The 13,480-nt window shown below is 44.4% G+C and overlaps 1 protein-coding gene and 1 long non-coding RNA gene across 4 annotated transcripts; one reads left to right on the top strand and one right to left on the bottom strand.

The window, feature by feature from the left end:
• The first annotated feature begins 6,783 nt into the window (after window positions 1-6,783).
• On the top strand, window positions 6,784-9,528 carry LOC118452057. Its single transcript, XR_004841707.1, has 2 exons — window positions 6,784-8,643; window positions 8,741-9,528. It is a non-coding gene; the product is annotated as an uncharacterized LOC118452057 (long non-coding RNA).
• Window positions 8,639-13,341, bottom strand: USE1 (unconventional SNARE in the ER 1). 3 transcript variants are annotated; one of them, XR_004841706.1, is made up of 7 exons: window positions 13,131-13,341; window positions 12,596-12,674; window positions 11,661-12,066; window positions 10,348-10,378; window positions 9,941-10,103; window positions 9,250-9,721; window positions 8,639-9,135 (listed from the first exon to the last, which is right to left on the bottom strand). XR_004841706.1 is itself a non-coding variant. In XM_009636707.2 (7 exons), exons 1-7 carry the CDS (start codon window positions 13,157-13,159, stop codon window positions 9,539-9,541), a joined length of 657 nt encoding a protein of 218 aa, XP_009635002.1. In that variant the 5' UTR covers window positions 13,160-13,337; the 3' UTR covers window positions 8,639-9,538. The 3 variants fall into 3 exon arrangements, 2 of the variants coding, with proteins under 2 accessions (XP_009635002.1, XP_035748207.1); XM_009636707.2 differs by having other exon boundaries at window positions 8,639-9,721; window positions 11,661-11,679; window positions 11,914-12,066; window positions 13,131-13,337; XM_035892314.1 differs by having other exon boundaries at window positions 8,639-9,721.
• Window positions 13,342-13,480: the final 139 nt, after the last annotated feature.

The following is a 13,480-nucleotide window of genomic DNA, read 5'->3' as shown; positions in this document are numbered from 1 at the left end:
GGTGATTCCTGCGAGCTTTGGCCCGCTGTCAGACCCGCTGAAGGTGAAGATGTTGGAGGGGGAGCTGCCCGGGGGAAGCAGCCTTTGGCCTGGGGAGCCTTGAGCGAGTGTAACCGAGAAGCTGAGGAGCTCTGCAGGAGCCGCTTCTGGAGGGGGTACGGGGCAGCTTGCTGGCCCCGAGGCCCTGCGTGACAGGGGGGCTTCTTCCCAAACTGTGACCGTTGCACATGTCCTCCCAGTAAAGCAGTTGGAGAGGATGAATTGCCCCAGAGACAGGCTAAACAGAGCTTGGGGAGAGGGTGCTGGTATCAAAGAGCCATTTCAAATTTCTGGTTGTCTTTTCCCAGCAGGATTCAGCATTTGATGCCTTTTTCTCCTTTTTTAATCATCTTGGTGGTGTAGTCGTGCTAAGCCACGATGGTACGTTTCCTGGCAACTTCCAGTAATTTTATCTGGTACTTGCTTTCACCCATTCCTGCAAGATACTGAGTTATAAACTGCTGGAATAAAGCTTTTATTAAATTAAAAAATGTTTGGTAAATAGATGTTGTTCTTTCAAACCTTCCCTCCACGATCTCCTGTTTGTATTGCAGAGGCCACAAGGCAGGCCAGCGGTTACCAGCAGGTCCCTTTGCACCGGCTCCCTGGTGCTGAACCACATTAGGAGAGCTGGCACTATTTTAAAGACATTGTGTTAGTTTTTCATTTAAAGAATTGCTGCAGTTGTTACAGGGCTATGGCAGAGTTGTGAACGGGAGGAGGGCTGGTCTTTGAAATTATATTGATTTTGGCGTGGTTCACTCTGAGGTTTCCCAGTCGGATGGGGTAAGGTTGGGGGCCTAATTCTACTAAATCCCCTGAAAGTCATCAGCGTAACAGTAACTACAGCTTAGCATTTGCAAACTATTTAAACACTTAGATGGAAGGGCGTGCTTAAGGGGGGATGCTTTCTCTGTGGTTACTACAGCACAAGATGTGTGTCTGCACAGCACATCAGCTGTTGATTCAGCCTGTCAGTGCGTCGGAACTGCCATAACAGGAACAAATTTCCCCAAATGTATCTGTTCCTGCTGCCATTTTCTCAAATGTACGCTACCACTTACAAGTGCAGAAGAGACTCCGAACCTAACTCAGCTCAGAATACTTCAGGAATGGAAATAAACAAACCAACGTGTTCTCTGCTTGCAAATGAACCTGCTTCATGACTTAAGATTTTGCATAAAGCAGAGCCAAACATCACCTAGACAGCTTGGGCTATGTGGAATTTATAATGTGACTGTAACAGCAACCTACTTTTGCTTACTCACTTGTGTTCTTACTGCCTTTCATGTAATAATGATATCAGCTTACAGATTGGCACAGGAGGATTAAAGGCTACAGATTTATTATCTTTCCTTAAAATACTATTTTTAGTTTCTAATTACTGATTAAGAACATCAGGGTGCAATCTTCCCGGCATCTTTCCCGTACACTCACAGGTATGTACTCATCGCGCTACAGTACACTGGGCTTGCAATCAGATAAACCAACAGTAGCAATGTGGGCGCTCAGAAGCTAAGCCAGCACCTGCTTACTCTCCCCCCCCCGCCCCCCAAGAGCTGCATTGCAGCCTCCTCTATAATTTCTGATTCAAGTAACTCCACTAAAGTCATTACTTTGATATATTAAATAAGACTCCTTGCTTTGACAACATCCACATTTCTTTCTCCCCTCCACAGATGTTTCGTGGTTTAGTTAAAATAACTTATAACTAAGTAGTGATAAGTATCTGCTCTGCACTGTGACACAAACTCTCGGGGTTCATTTCTGAATCCTCCTAAGAAAATAAATACTGAATCCTCCTAAGAAAATAAATACAGAGTCTTGAAAGGGAGGGCATCTACCTATTTGACCCCACAAATTTTTTGTTTTGGTCGCTTCCTTACTTAAATGAATCTCTGCAGTAATAACTGCCAGGGAAGGCAAGGAAAATGGATCTTTGAAATAATATTCTCTTTTCTGACCTTTAACATTTTTTCTTTGAGGGCGACAGAGCCCTGGCCACAGGCTACCCAGGGGGGCTGTGCAGTCTCCTTCTCTGGAGATATTCAATCCCTGCCTGGACGCTGTCCTGTGCCCCCTGCTCTGGGTGGGCTTGCTTGGGCAGGGGGGTGGCACTGGGGGATCTCCCGAGGTTCCTTCCAACCCCTGCCATTCTGTGATTCTCTTTGATGCAGAAAATCATCCTTCACTACATACCTGAACAGCGTACACTTGCAGCAGGTAAAAGGACCAAATTTATAAAAATGTACAAAAAGTATCAACCAGGTTACTATATGCATCTACAGCATCCTCAGCGCACTCAGAAGGCAGCGATCTTTTGCTTTTGAAGCTGTTTAGAAAATTAGTGTGACAAAATGTTGATTGTACTTTCAGAGCTGAACCCAAATGGTGGTCCCCCACTGCGGTGTTTTCATGAAAACACACTTCAGTTTTGTCACCTTCGGCATTTCAGCTAGGTAATACACCACGCAAGTGCTATGTACTACACAGCATGAAAGCAGTGCATCGCAAGGTAATGCAGGAAGTTTACAGGCCCCCTCAAAAGCCTTGTTCCTGTTGAAATCCCCAAAAAAGAGCTGTCCTGTGGATTTACCTTTGCTCTACAGTCACTGTACAGTGGCCAAGAATCCCAGCAGTTTAAAGCTGTGTGTCTAGTGCCTCCTTATACAAGGTGCACAATGTCCATAGGGTCAGCGCCCTCCAAACAACGGCCTTCGCTGTTGGAAAAAAAATGAATGCAGGCCCTTATCCTTCGTTCACTAATGTAAATCTACAGAAACATAAAAGTTAAAATAGTCCAGGGCTATGGGCATGCTGTTATCATGCCCAAAGCTGTTTCAGATTATGTTCCTTTTACATGGCACATCTGGCATGGCTTCAAGTCCTGAAGGAAGACTTTGAAATATATTGTTACCAAAAAAAAAACCCCAAACCACTAAAAATGGTTTGGGGCCCAAACCCTCCACTCGTTTTTTGCATTCTACATGCACTGGCCTATTGTAGCCCACACGGGCTGAAAAACCTTTCTGTGAGACTGGCAAGACGGAGTCATTCTGCTCTGCCCTACAAATGCCTCCATTTGAAACCAACCTAAGCGTATCCTAATCAGATCCCAGCTCCTCCAGATCAACCTGCTAGGAATTGAAGTCCTTGGAAACCCATCTCTGGTGGCAGCATCCCTAGAAGAGGAACCACGAGCACAGCAGATGACTTTGTACACTACTCCCTACCTTCTGAAAGGGTGAAACCGCCGCTTTTATTACCATTTTAATTTAGCTTTCCCTGCTCAAGTTAACAAAGCTAGGACAGACCAAGCTGTTTAGGCACCAACAATACAGTTCTTCAAAGTCTCATCTCCAGGGCCTGCTGCCTGCAGCAGTGCTGTACACTGAACTCAGCAGTGCTTGCACGCTACCCTTGGAGCGCGGTCACATCCTTATATTGACACAACTACAGGTGGAGGGAGAACGCTGCTTGGCTTCCCCCATCACCGAGATGCTGCACTTGCTGCAAGCTTCATGTCTTGAAAATGAAATACATCTTTCTCTCGTGAAATAAATGCTGGAACCAAACACACAGGCAGAGGTCTGTGTTTGGGTGGGTTTAGGGTTGGTTTTTTTTTTAGCGTAAAGTTCCATGCTAATTCATCAGTTCAGGAATATTTAAGGAACACAACGCTTTGTGCCCAAAAGGAGCTTTAGAGCAGTTGACTCACCAAGAAGGTATATCAGTTGTAATTCTAAGAACAAACCAGCTGAAAACCAGTTCAGCGAGCCAAAGCCACACAGCAAGCCCAAAGGCCAAGCTGAGAGTCAGAATTCTTTCTGCTTCATCCACCATTCAGTATGGCCTTTTCTGAACCACAGGTTGCAACTGCCTGAGTGAATAGTTACCCCATTGCTCAGGTTGCTCTATTTTTGATTTGTCAAACATACTTTCCTGCTCCCAAGTTTCTCACCATGCAGTACGCACATTGTTCAGCCTCCTGTCCTTTGAAGATGCGGAAGAGTTGCTGTTGAAGCCAACAATAGCCGAGTCTCTGCATCATTGGCAGGATGTTGCTGTAAAGGTTACAGAATTGACTTCTTGGTGACTAAACCTAAAGCTGGGCTGACCTTGGAAAATTTATCTCATCCTGTTCAGAGTCACACAGAACCGTTTGCCAAATCTCTTAATATAAAATATTTCACATCATAGATTGACAAAGTTCCTTTCTTACCCTTCCTTCCGTCCCCACCAAATCCGATAAGTGACTGCTCTCTTTGCGATGGGAGAAAGCTCAGAGGATGAAGATCCGGTCACTCTACGTGCTAAGGACATAAGTCCCATTTTTTTTTACTGTTGAAACAGGAAACACTGTCAGATCCTTCTGGAGAATTCTATTGTTACATTAGCAAATATAACCTCTGCCCAAGGTGAAAATGGCAGAGGGCATCTCTCTGCCACATGCAGTTCAAAGGAGCTGGAGATGAAGGATGCAAAGAAAATCACAGCTCTCCATGGCCTACTGCGACACTGCCTCATATTTTCTTTTTTTATCCAGTTTCTGGTTTTGTTCAGTTCGATTTTTAGATGCCATAGAGGCAGATGCAGTATTGGACTTACCTTCCATTCCTTGTCAGAACATTTTTGTTCTAACTTGGCATCAAACTTTTCAACTTGGAAGAGCCTAGATTTTTCTTCATTGCTACAAGAACCACACGACAGTCACTGTTCCCAGCCTGTGTCTAGCAGGTGGGGCCCAGCTGTGAAACAGCCAGACAGGTCTATACCTGGCCTTCGGTCCCCTCCAGCCTCCTCAGCCATCATTCCTTCCTACAGCTTCTCACTGTACACCTAAACCAACCTCAAATCACAGAATCACAGAATTGCAAGGGTTGGAAGGGACCTCGGGAGATCACCCAGTCCAACCCCCCTGCTAAAGCAGGTTCTCCTAGAGCATGGATTGGACTAGATGACCTCTAGACCTCTAGGGGTCCCTTCCAACCCAAAACATTCTATGATTCTATGTTACATAGGACTTTGTCCAGGCGGGTTTTGAATATCTCTAGAGGAGACTCCACAGCCCTCCGGGCAGCCTGGGCCAGGGCTCAGACACCCTCAGAGTAAAGAAGTTTCTCCTCATATTCAACTGAAACCTCTTATGTCTCAGTTTGTACCCATTGCCCCTTGTCCTGGCGCTGGGCACCACTGCAAAGAGTCTGGCTCCGTCCTCATGACTTCCGCCCTTAAGATATTTGTACGTGTTTGATGAGGTCCCCTCTCTGTGGAAAAACAACAAGCCTCTCTTTATGGTTTATGCCCATAATTTTCTATGGGAAGCTTTTGCTTTTTTCAAATGTAAAGGAAAAACCAGAACTGTGTCCAGTAAACATTGGGTACTTAAAGCGTTTGTATACAGAGAAGTGTTTTGTGTTGGCTGTCCTTAAAATATAAAAGCAAAAAGTGAATAATTTTGCATAACTGTATTTTTGTCTTTTAATTATTCACTGAGAGCAAGGTCTTGCCAAAAATACGTGTTCTGTGCAATTTTTATTTGGTCAAAATCCTCCACACGCCCCCCGCCACCCCTTTTTAATTTCTTTACACTAATGTTTTTGCTGATCCACAGTCAAATTTGGAGGGACAGCATAAGGGAGTTCAGCAAACCGTAACTGTATGTTTCCATGCTGCTTTATCTCAACATTCTACATTTTGGACAACACAGAACTTCTAGTTCCCATTTTGATAACCAGTTTGTTCTGTAGCTAGGAGACACGCCCTTTCTTTGTAAATGTTACAAACCAGGCATATCTAATCCATTATTCACTAGCTGCTGCTGCTTCCCACTTCCATCTCCTATTAGGAGGCAGCACACGTGCCAGAAATGTCATGTCGGTGTCATGTGACAGGTGGTATTGACTTAGCTAAGTGGGGTTTTAATGTCACTTGTTCAGCGGGAACACACTGCAAGTACACACCAAGCCTCAGCAATGCGGCAGATCAGGACAAGAGCTACCAGCCAGCCCTACCCCGGGCTGTAGGACTCTGGGACGGCATCAGCACACTGCCGTAGACCAAGAAATTTGATTATTATTGCTATGTTATCATGGTTAAAATTTTTTTCATGCTTGTGACTATTAATCATAGGCCTTTGATGCTCAGGTTTCATGTCAGGTTTACAGCAGAGACAATGAGAATGGAGGTGACTTGCCCGGTATCACAAGGTGAACAGTCGGGAGCAGAACCCGTCCACTCCATCGCTTTCACCCTTTTACAAAATAACCCCTTTTGGCTGAATAGCTGCCAGTTCTGGAAAGCTGCTCACAGACTATAAAGTCTGATACACGGAGGCTTTGTAAAGCCAAACCCGGGGAACATATGCCCAAAACAAGCTGAGATTACCCAGCCACAGGAGCCACCGTATGCAGTGTTTTGCTCCTGCCATTCATGCACCCGTACTGACAGCCTATCTACTGTAAAAATCCCTTCAGAACATCAAATCTGGCCATGATTGAGGACACTGCTTAAACATTAAGTATTATAATACAAGGAGTCTCTGTCACCAAGGAAGTTTGCCAGGAAAGCTTAGACTGACCCACAGTTGCTGTTGCTGCCAGGCTTGGAAACGGTGCATTCACCGGCCTGACATGACCCACATCTCCAGACTTTTTTTTTTTTTTTTCCCCTTGCTGTCTGAAAGTAGGTAGAGTCTGCCAAGAAGCCAACCCAGGCCCAGCCCTAAGCCTGATAAACATCTCACCAGCTGGGTTTCCCAAGCTTTTGGGAAAGTTAAGCAATTCTCCCTTCACAATGTTTGCAACTCTCACAGAAAGCTATTTCTCTATATAACAATATTCTGTAGAAATAAGCACCTCCGAGCCCCCATGCTATGAAATGTTGCTGAGGACTAAAGCAGCAGATCATCCAGCCACTGCCCCCACTCATATGTTAGTCAAAAATAAGAACTGTCACTCTATGAAATGTCACGAAGCCTCAAGTGATTGTTTATTCTAAATACTACCGGCACCGACCTTCAAAGTGTTTCTGAATGACTATAATTACTAAATGAACTCAAGAAAAGCAAAGACTGCAACCGCCAATTGACAAAACAGCCCTTGTGTGCAGAGAGATTTCTGGCCACTGAGGCAATTAATCCGTTTGGTTTGCCAGGGCAGAAGGTAACATTCTTCCACCGGGTCAGAGGGAACCAGACGCTCAGCTCAGCGCAGTGCTGGAGGCACTATGCTCAACGGGCATGTGAGATAGCACAAAAAGTGTTAGCAGTTACAGGAGTCAATCTCAGTCCTGGCAGTTTGTCCTTCAAATAACAAACACCTGTGAAATGTCAACGGTCACAAGTTAAATAGCATGTGTTTCTGAACCCACTTCCTAGCAGGCTTCTTTATAAAGGAATTGCTGTTGACTTGGAGGGGTGGATATTTTCTTGGGGGCAAGCTATCACTAGTCATTCCCTTTCAGGTCTCTCCAATTGAACTCCTAATTTACAAGTGCCAAAAAGTTGTACCCAGCACATGGCTGATAGCAAAATTCAGCTTTAAACTTGTCTGCAATGATACAGCAAGTCTTCTGCAAGCTGGAAAAAAAAATATTTCAAGTAATAAAGGGGAAAATGTTATAGACAATGAAGCATTAATGTCATATTATTCCAGTATCTCACACACAAAAAAAATTCCAATGCTACATTCAACCTCTGCTCTAAGAGAAGAGCTCAGCACTGAAATGCCTGCAGGGGAAATAGTAAACAATTAGAATTAAAAATAATTTGGTGACACAGCATTCACCAACGAAGCACAGCGAAATGTCAAATGCTGCAGTTGAAGAAAAACTTATGGGAAAAGTAGACATGTCCAGAAACAGATTGCTACAACTATGTCTGTCTGTAAAGTTCAAGGTAATTCTGCTCGAACAGAATGAACGTATCACACAGATGAGCAGCAAGAAGAAAAAGCTGTACTTCACAGAATAATCACTCATTTGATAATCCATAAGTCAATGGCATACTAAGTTGCAAACATCCTGTTAAATGAACAAAAATACTTCATATAAAAAATGTTAACTGTTTTCATTAATGGCTGGTTTTGTGAAGAACAAAGAACAATTCTGAAGCAGAGCCTGCTGCTCTGGGATGCATTCAAAGCAGCAATCAGATTTTGATAAGAACTCAATTGTTGTGACAAACAGCTCTTCCCCCTACCTCCCTCTGGCCCAGGGCTGCTGTGTGGAGATCACCGGACAGACAGGCCTAAAACACCCCATCTAGTGGCTCAAAACAGCATAAGAAATGGCAAAGGAACACTTGGGGGTCATCTGCTGCTCCCCACTTCCTCCACGTGAAAACGCACACCCCTAAACACCAACACTTGCTGGTATAAGACTCCAGAAACAACCACACAGATACAGACTGCTTTGCTTTAGCTTATCACAAGTGCTTAAGAACGTCTCATTGTCACAACAAACCTTACTTTACTGCAGGCTCCAAATTTTTCTAGCAGTAGCAGTGTTTCAGCCTAGTTGTTTCACCTCTGCTTCTTTGCAGTGACCTCTTAAGAATACAAGTTTGACACAAACACTCTTGACCAGGATAACTTGTCTCAAAAGGTTAACGGCTGAATTTTTTTTATTAGTATTATTATTTCTGCCTTGAAGACACCAGCTTCCTTCAACCTCATCTTACAGTGAAAAAATGTTTGTACAGGTGAGGTCCGTACCCTACGGAGAGTCCTGTGTGTACAGTTCCACGGTGCCAGGGTCACAGCGTTTTCTTGATGCAAGAGCATCAACATAACAGACAGTGTATAAGTGAGAACATTTGCGCATACAAAAAGGGAAGCCAACATTGCAACAGCAAGCAACTTCAGCCCTTCTATAGCGAGTCTAAACTGAAAACGACTGCAAAGTCCCAAGTCCCAGATGCTCATCTGGAAAAAAGGTGAGCCTGAGAATAGTTTTACCTGCTGATACTCTCTGAATCTGAGCCAGGCAAGCAGTTCAATGGCAGCATTCTCTTCCTACACCCTACAGCTGTGTACGTACATAACTTTGTAATTAAATATCCTGTTGGCAGCAAGGTCCTATTTCAGTACAGTAAAGCTGTAAAGACAGAAAAAATTGTTAAGACTTCAACTGTTACCTGTATTCGTATCGAGTAAACGCCTTTTAGGAGCTGTAACATTTGCCACAGCCACATTAAAACCAGGACTGTACCTATCCACTAAGGAACTTGTTAGCAGCTCAGCATAAATTGCCATCTTTATCCCAGTTTCCCCTTTGACAGGCAACAATATGCACTAAGTAAGAAAGTAACCAAGTGTCCAAGCGTAAAAAGTCTTCTGCATGAAACCCTTCACTGAATCCAGTGATTGCATGAAAGAGAGATGCAAGGGTAGGCCTTGGACATGATAGGTGGCAAAGAAATTGCTTGCTGACAGTTCTCATACCAGCTGAGCTTTCCAGCTGCACTTCTGGCAGTTTTAAATTAAAAAACAAACCACCATCATTTTAGTTTGGGAAAAATCCTGATAAAGAGAATCATGCTGATGAATATAAAACAAACGACAATTAACATTATCCACAGCAGCCAGTTGACCGATTTCTTTGCATGCTGTTCAAGGCGGTCAGATTCATCCTTGAGCTTCTCAAAGTTCTGGTCTGCCATCCTGAGAGAATGCGACAGTGTCTGGGGAGCAAAGAGAACAAATGGTTTCACACTCAGATTTGCAAATTCTTCCAACAGAGAAAAGGTTCAATTGTGCTATAGAAGCAGACAGGTATTGCCTCCAAGTCTCCCCACTCTAATCTCACCTGGAATCAAGTTCTAGGTAGAGATTTTAAACACAACAGCACTTTAACCTTCTGGGTTGCATAATTGAGAGGTTAGGGCTTTAATATGCGCTACCTGGTTATCTTGTTTTATCACATTCTGCGCAGCCAGGGTGTTGTTTTTGAGACTGCGAGCCAAACTTAACATTTCTTCAGCTAACTTCTCCTGCATATCCTGATGGTGCTGTAGAACAGCATCCAGCTCAACTGCCGACTGCTTCTCATCAGACGCAACGCCTCTGCAAGAGGATAAGGAAAAAAAATAAAATTGGGATTTGTACTTCCCTGTGGGTTGATCTCCCACGGTCTCCCCAGACTCTGCAACTCTGTCAAGACAAGAACAGTTAAATCAGCTGAAGTCATTATATTTAGGTTTCTACCAGCAGGCACTTCACGCAAATGGAAGCAAATCTGTGATTTAAAGGTCACTGGGAAAGCAGTTCCCAAAACACTTGAGCATCAGAATAAGAAATTTTGACTTACTTCCGCTTCCTTACGTTAAACTCCTCAGAATCTGGAAAAAGAGTTAAATTTGTATTTTAGCATGTTATAAATTCCCACACAATCACAGGCTAAAGAAACTAATTTTCTGTAAGGGATTTTCAGATGTCCAAATCCTACTTGATCCTCTACCCCAGAGAATATGGATTTCAAATGGCTACCTGCTTTCCTCAGGGAAAAGACAACACAGAACATCAAACGTATGGTGGAGAGGAAAAACAGATGAATCATATCCCTGAGGGCATGGTTTAAGCCCGTGCGTCTTGGTGTTCTCTTTCAGGACACATTAGCTTGGCCTAGCTCCAGCCAGTGTAACAGAAGCTATAGAAACCACAAATTAATTCCTACCAGTTCCCCACATAAATAACATGGCTGTACATTTAAGAGGAATTGAACAACGCCTACAGTAAGCGCCTGTCCTGGTTTTGGCTGGGATTGAGTTAATTTCCTTCCTACTAGCTGGCGTAGCGCTGTGTTTTAGATTTAGGATGAGAAGAGTATTGCTAACCCCCTGATGGTTTAGTTGTTGCTAAGTAGTGCTTAGTCTAAATCAAGGACTTTTTCAGCTTCCCCTGCTCTGCCGGGGACACAAGAAGCTGAGAGGGGGCACAGCCAGGACAGCTGACCCCAACTGGCCCAAGGGGTATCCCACACCATATGACGCCATGCTCGGGGGGAGTTAGCAGGGGAGAGTGATCGCTGCTCAGGGATGGGCTGGGCATCGGTCAGAGGGTGGTGAGCAGTTGTATGGTGCACCACTTGTTTTGTATATTCTGTATATTCTCTTACCGTTACTATTATTATTGTTATTCTTTTCCTCTGCTGGTTCATTAAACTGTCTTTATCTCAACCCATGGGTTTTACTTTTTTTCCGGTTCTCTCCCCCATCCCACTGAGCGGAGGGGGAGTGAGCGAGCAGCTGTGTGGTGTTCAGCTGCCTGCTGGGTTAAACCACAACACCACAAGAGCGCCTAAAATCACATGATTTTCTCAGAGCAGAACAGGAGAACAATAAAGGTAAATTCTTGCTAATTCTATAATTAGAATGTCTGTTTCTGTACAAATTCTACAAAAATAGGTTCTTGTAAGTCCCTGCTGCCATACCGATAATAACGCTTAGGCTTTCAGCTGTTAGGGTTTTTGGTTTTGTTTGTTTTTAAAAACTGCTATCTTGAAAAGAAGTGAGACACTAAATTAAAAGTACACTTTGGCCAGTGTCTAATACCTGACCTTCCACCTTCTCTCCCTGTAAGACTCAGGTTAACTAAAGTCAAAGAAAACCAGATTAAACTTACCATCAATAACCAAGGGATCCTGGGAGGCAGAAAGAGAAACAAAACAGAAGATTACAAATGGTAGTGATAAAAGATAAAAGTCCTCCAGACCTAGTATAGTGCCTGTGCCCAGTATTTTAACTACCCAAACCAGAAAAAAGTGACTCCCCACCCAGCCTGGGATACATCTGAGGCACAGCCACCAAAGGCAGCTCAATGCAACAACAGACAATCTACAAACTAGCAGTAAAGAAGCAGCAGCACCAAAACATACTGTACCAAGCAGCTCACTCCTCATCTTGCCTGTGCAACGAGCCTTTGTCTGCAGATGAACTGTTTTAGTAGCTGGGGTTCTCTCTTTGGTTGTTGTAGGGGTACGTCCTGGGGCCAAGAACTGATTTGCCAGAGCCTTTTCAGTTGATGAAGACTGTGAATAGGAAGAAGCAATGAAAAGTCATGAACATCACATTCTGCAGTGTGAGACCATATGGATGCGTGACCAACAAGGAAGCAGGGAGCACTTCCACAGCTGCTTCCCACAGAACAGCGAAGTCAGTCTGAACAACAGCACTGATGGCACCTGTGCTAATTGTACAGCACAGCTTATTGGCATTTCATAGCTCTCCAGATGCACGTGGTACCACCCAAAAGAGGCGTCAGGCCTATAGGACACCACCTGCCCCTGTATCTCACATCAAAGAAGCAAGAAGGATGTAGGTAAGATGTACTTTGCTTTTGAAAAGAAGGAAAGAAGTTTCAGATTTCACACAAATTCCCCTTTTCACAAAATATGAAAGTCCAGTATATTTATTCACATTTTTACAAGGACTGCCTGGTAAGATTTTAGCAAATATTATTTTGAGACATAAGATAAAGGCAATCATAGGAACCAGGCAATAAGGTGAATGCACACAGAGAACACTTAAGTCTTTTCAAGCTGAACTAGTAGATCTTACCAATTTTTCAGCTTCTAAAAGTCCCTTCAGGAAGTCCACTTTGCGAGAGTATTCATTCAGCAGTTCTGGGGCTGGCTTGCTATTGGAATTGAAAAACAACAATATGAAAACCAGAAGTTACTAGTGTTTTCTATTATTCAGGTGCCTTCCCAAATAAAATAAAATAGAAAAACCCAACAGGTGCTTCTTCAAAGAAGCATCTTCTAACAGAAGTAGCCTCAAGGCTAGGAACATGCTTGCAACCCCCTGAAAACCACCTTTGCCAAGGCACTGACAGCTTGGGGGCATGGGCACTGCCCAGGGCCAAGGCTGAGATGCAGGGACATGGGGCCGAGACCCCCCCAGAGCTGCACAGCTCCTCGCAGGGCTGCGTCGTAGCCGCTCTGTGGGCACAGTTGCTCCCTCAGCGCCAGGTATTTCCAGAGGGAAGCCTACGCGCTACCGGGGTGCTTGGGGGCCATGTCTGTCTTCCAGGCAGGAGGTGAACACGGCACAGAGGCCCCCGCCCGCGGCAGGGTTTCAGAGTGCAGCTCACCTGGACTGCTTCTTCAGCTCTCGGAGCATGTCCTCAAGAGCAGCCACATACTGAAGAGAAAAAAGCCTTTAAGCGACAGCAGTAAGGAGAAATATTCTGTCTGGGAAAGGCTGCTGCACGGCTGAGAGCGAGGTTGGAGTTTTAATGCTCCATAGCACACTCTGCCTCAGTTTATGTGACAGGACAAGGGGTAATGGCTTTAAACTAAACCAGGGTAGGTTTAGACTAGATATAAGGAAGAAATTATTTACAATGAGGGTGGTGAAACACTGGAACAGGTTGCCCAGAGAGGGGGTGGAGGCCCCATCCCTGGAAACATCCAAGGCCAGGTTGGACGGGGCTGTGAGCAA

Source organism: Egretta garzetta, unplaced genomic scaffold (assembly GCF_000687185.1).
Source record: "Egretta garzetta isolate BGI_Z169 unplaced genomic scaffold, ASM68718v1 scaffold4, whole genome shotgun sequence".
Classification (NCBI taxonomy): Eukaryota; Metazoa; Chordata; class Aves; order Pelecaniformes; family Ardeidae; genus Egretta; species Egretta garzetta.
Note: the sequence above shows the minus strand (reverse complement) of the source record. Positions and strands in the feature narration are given on the sequence as shown.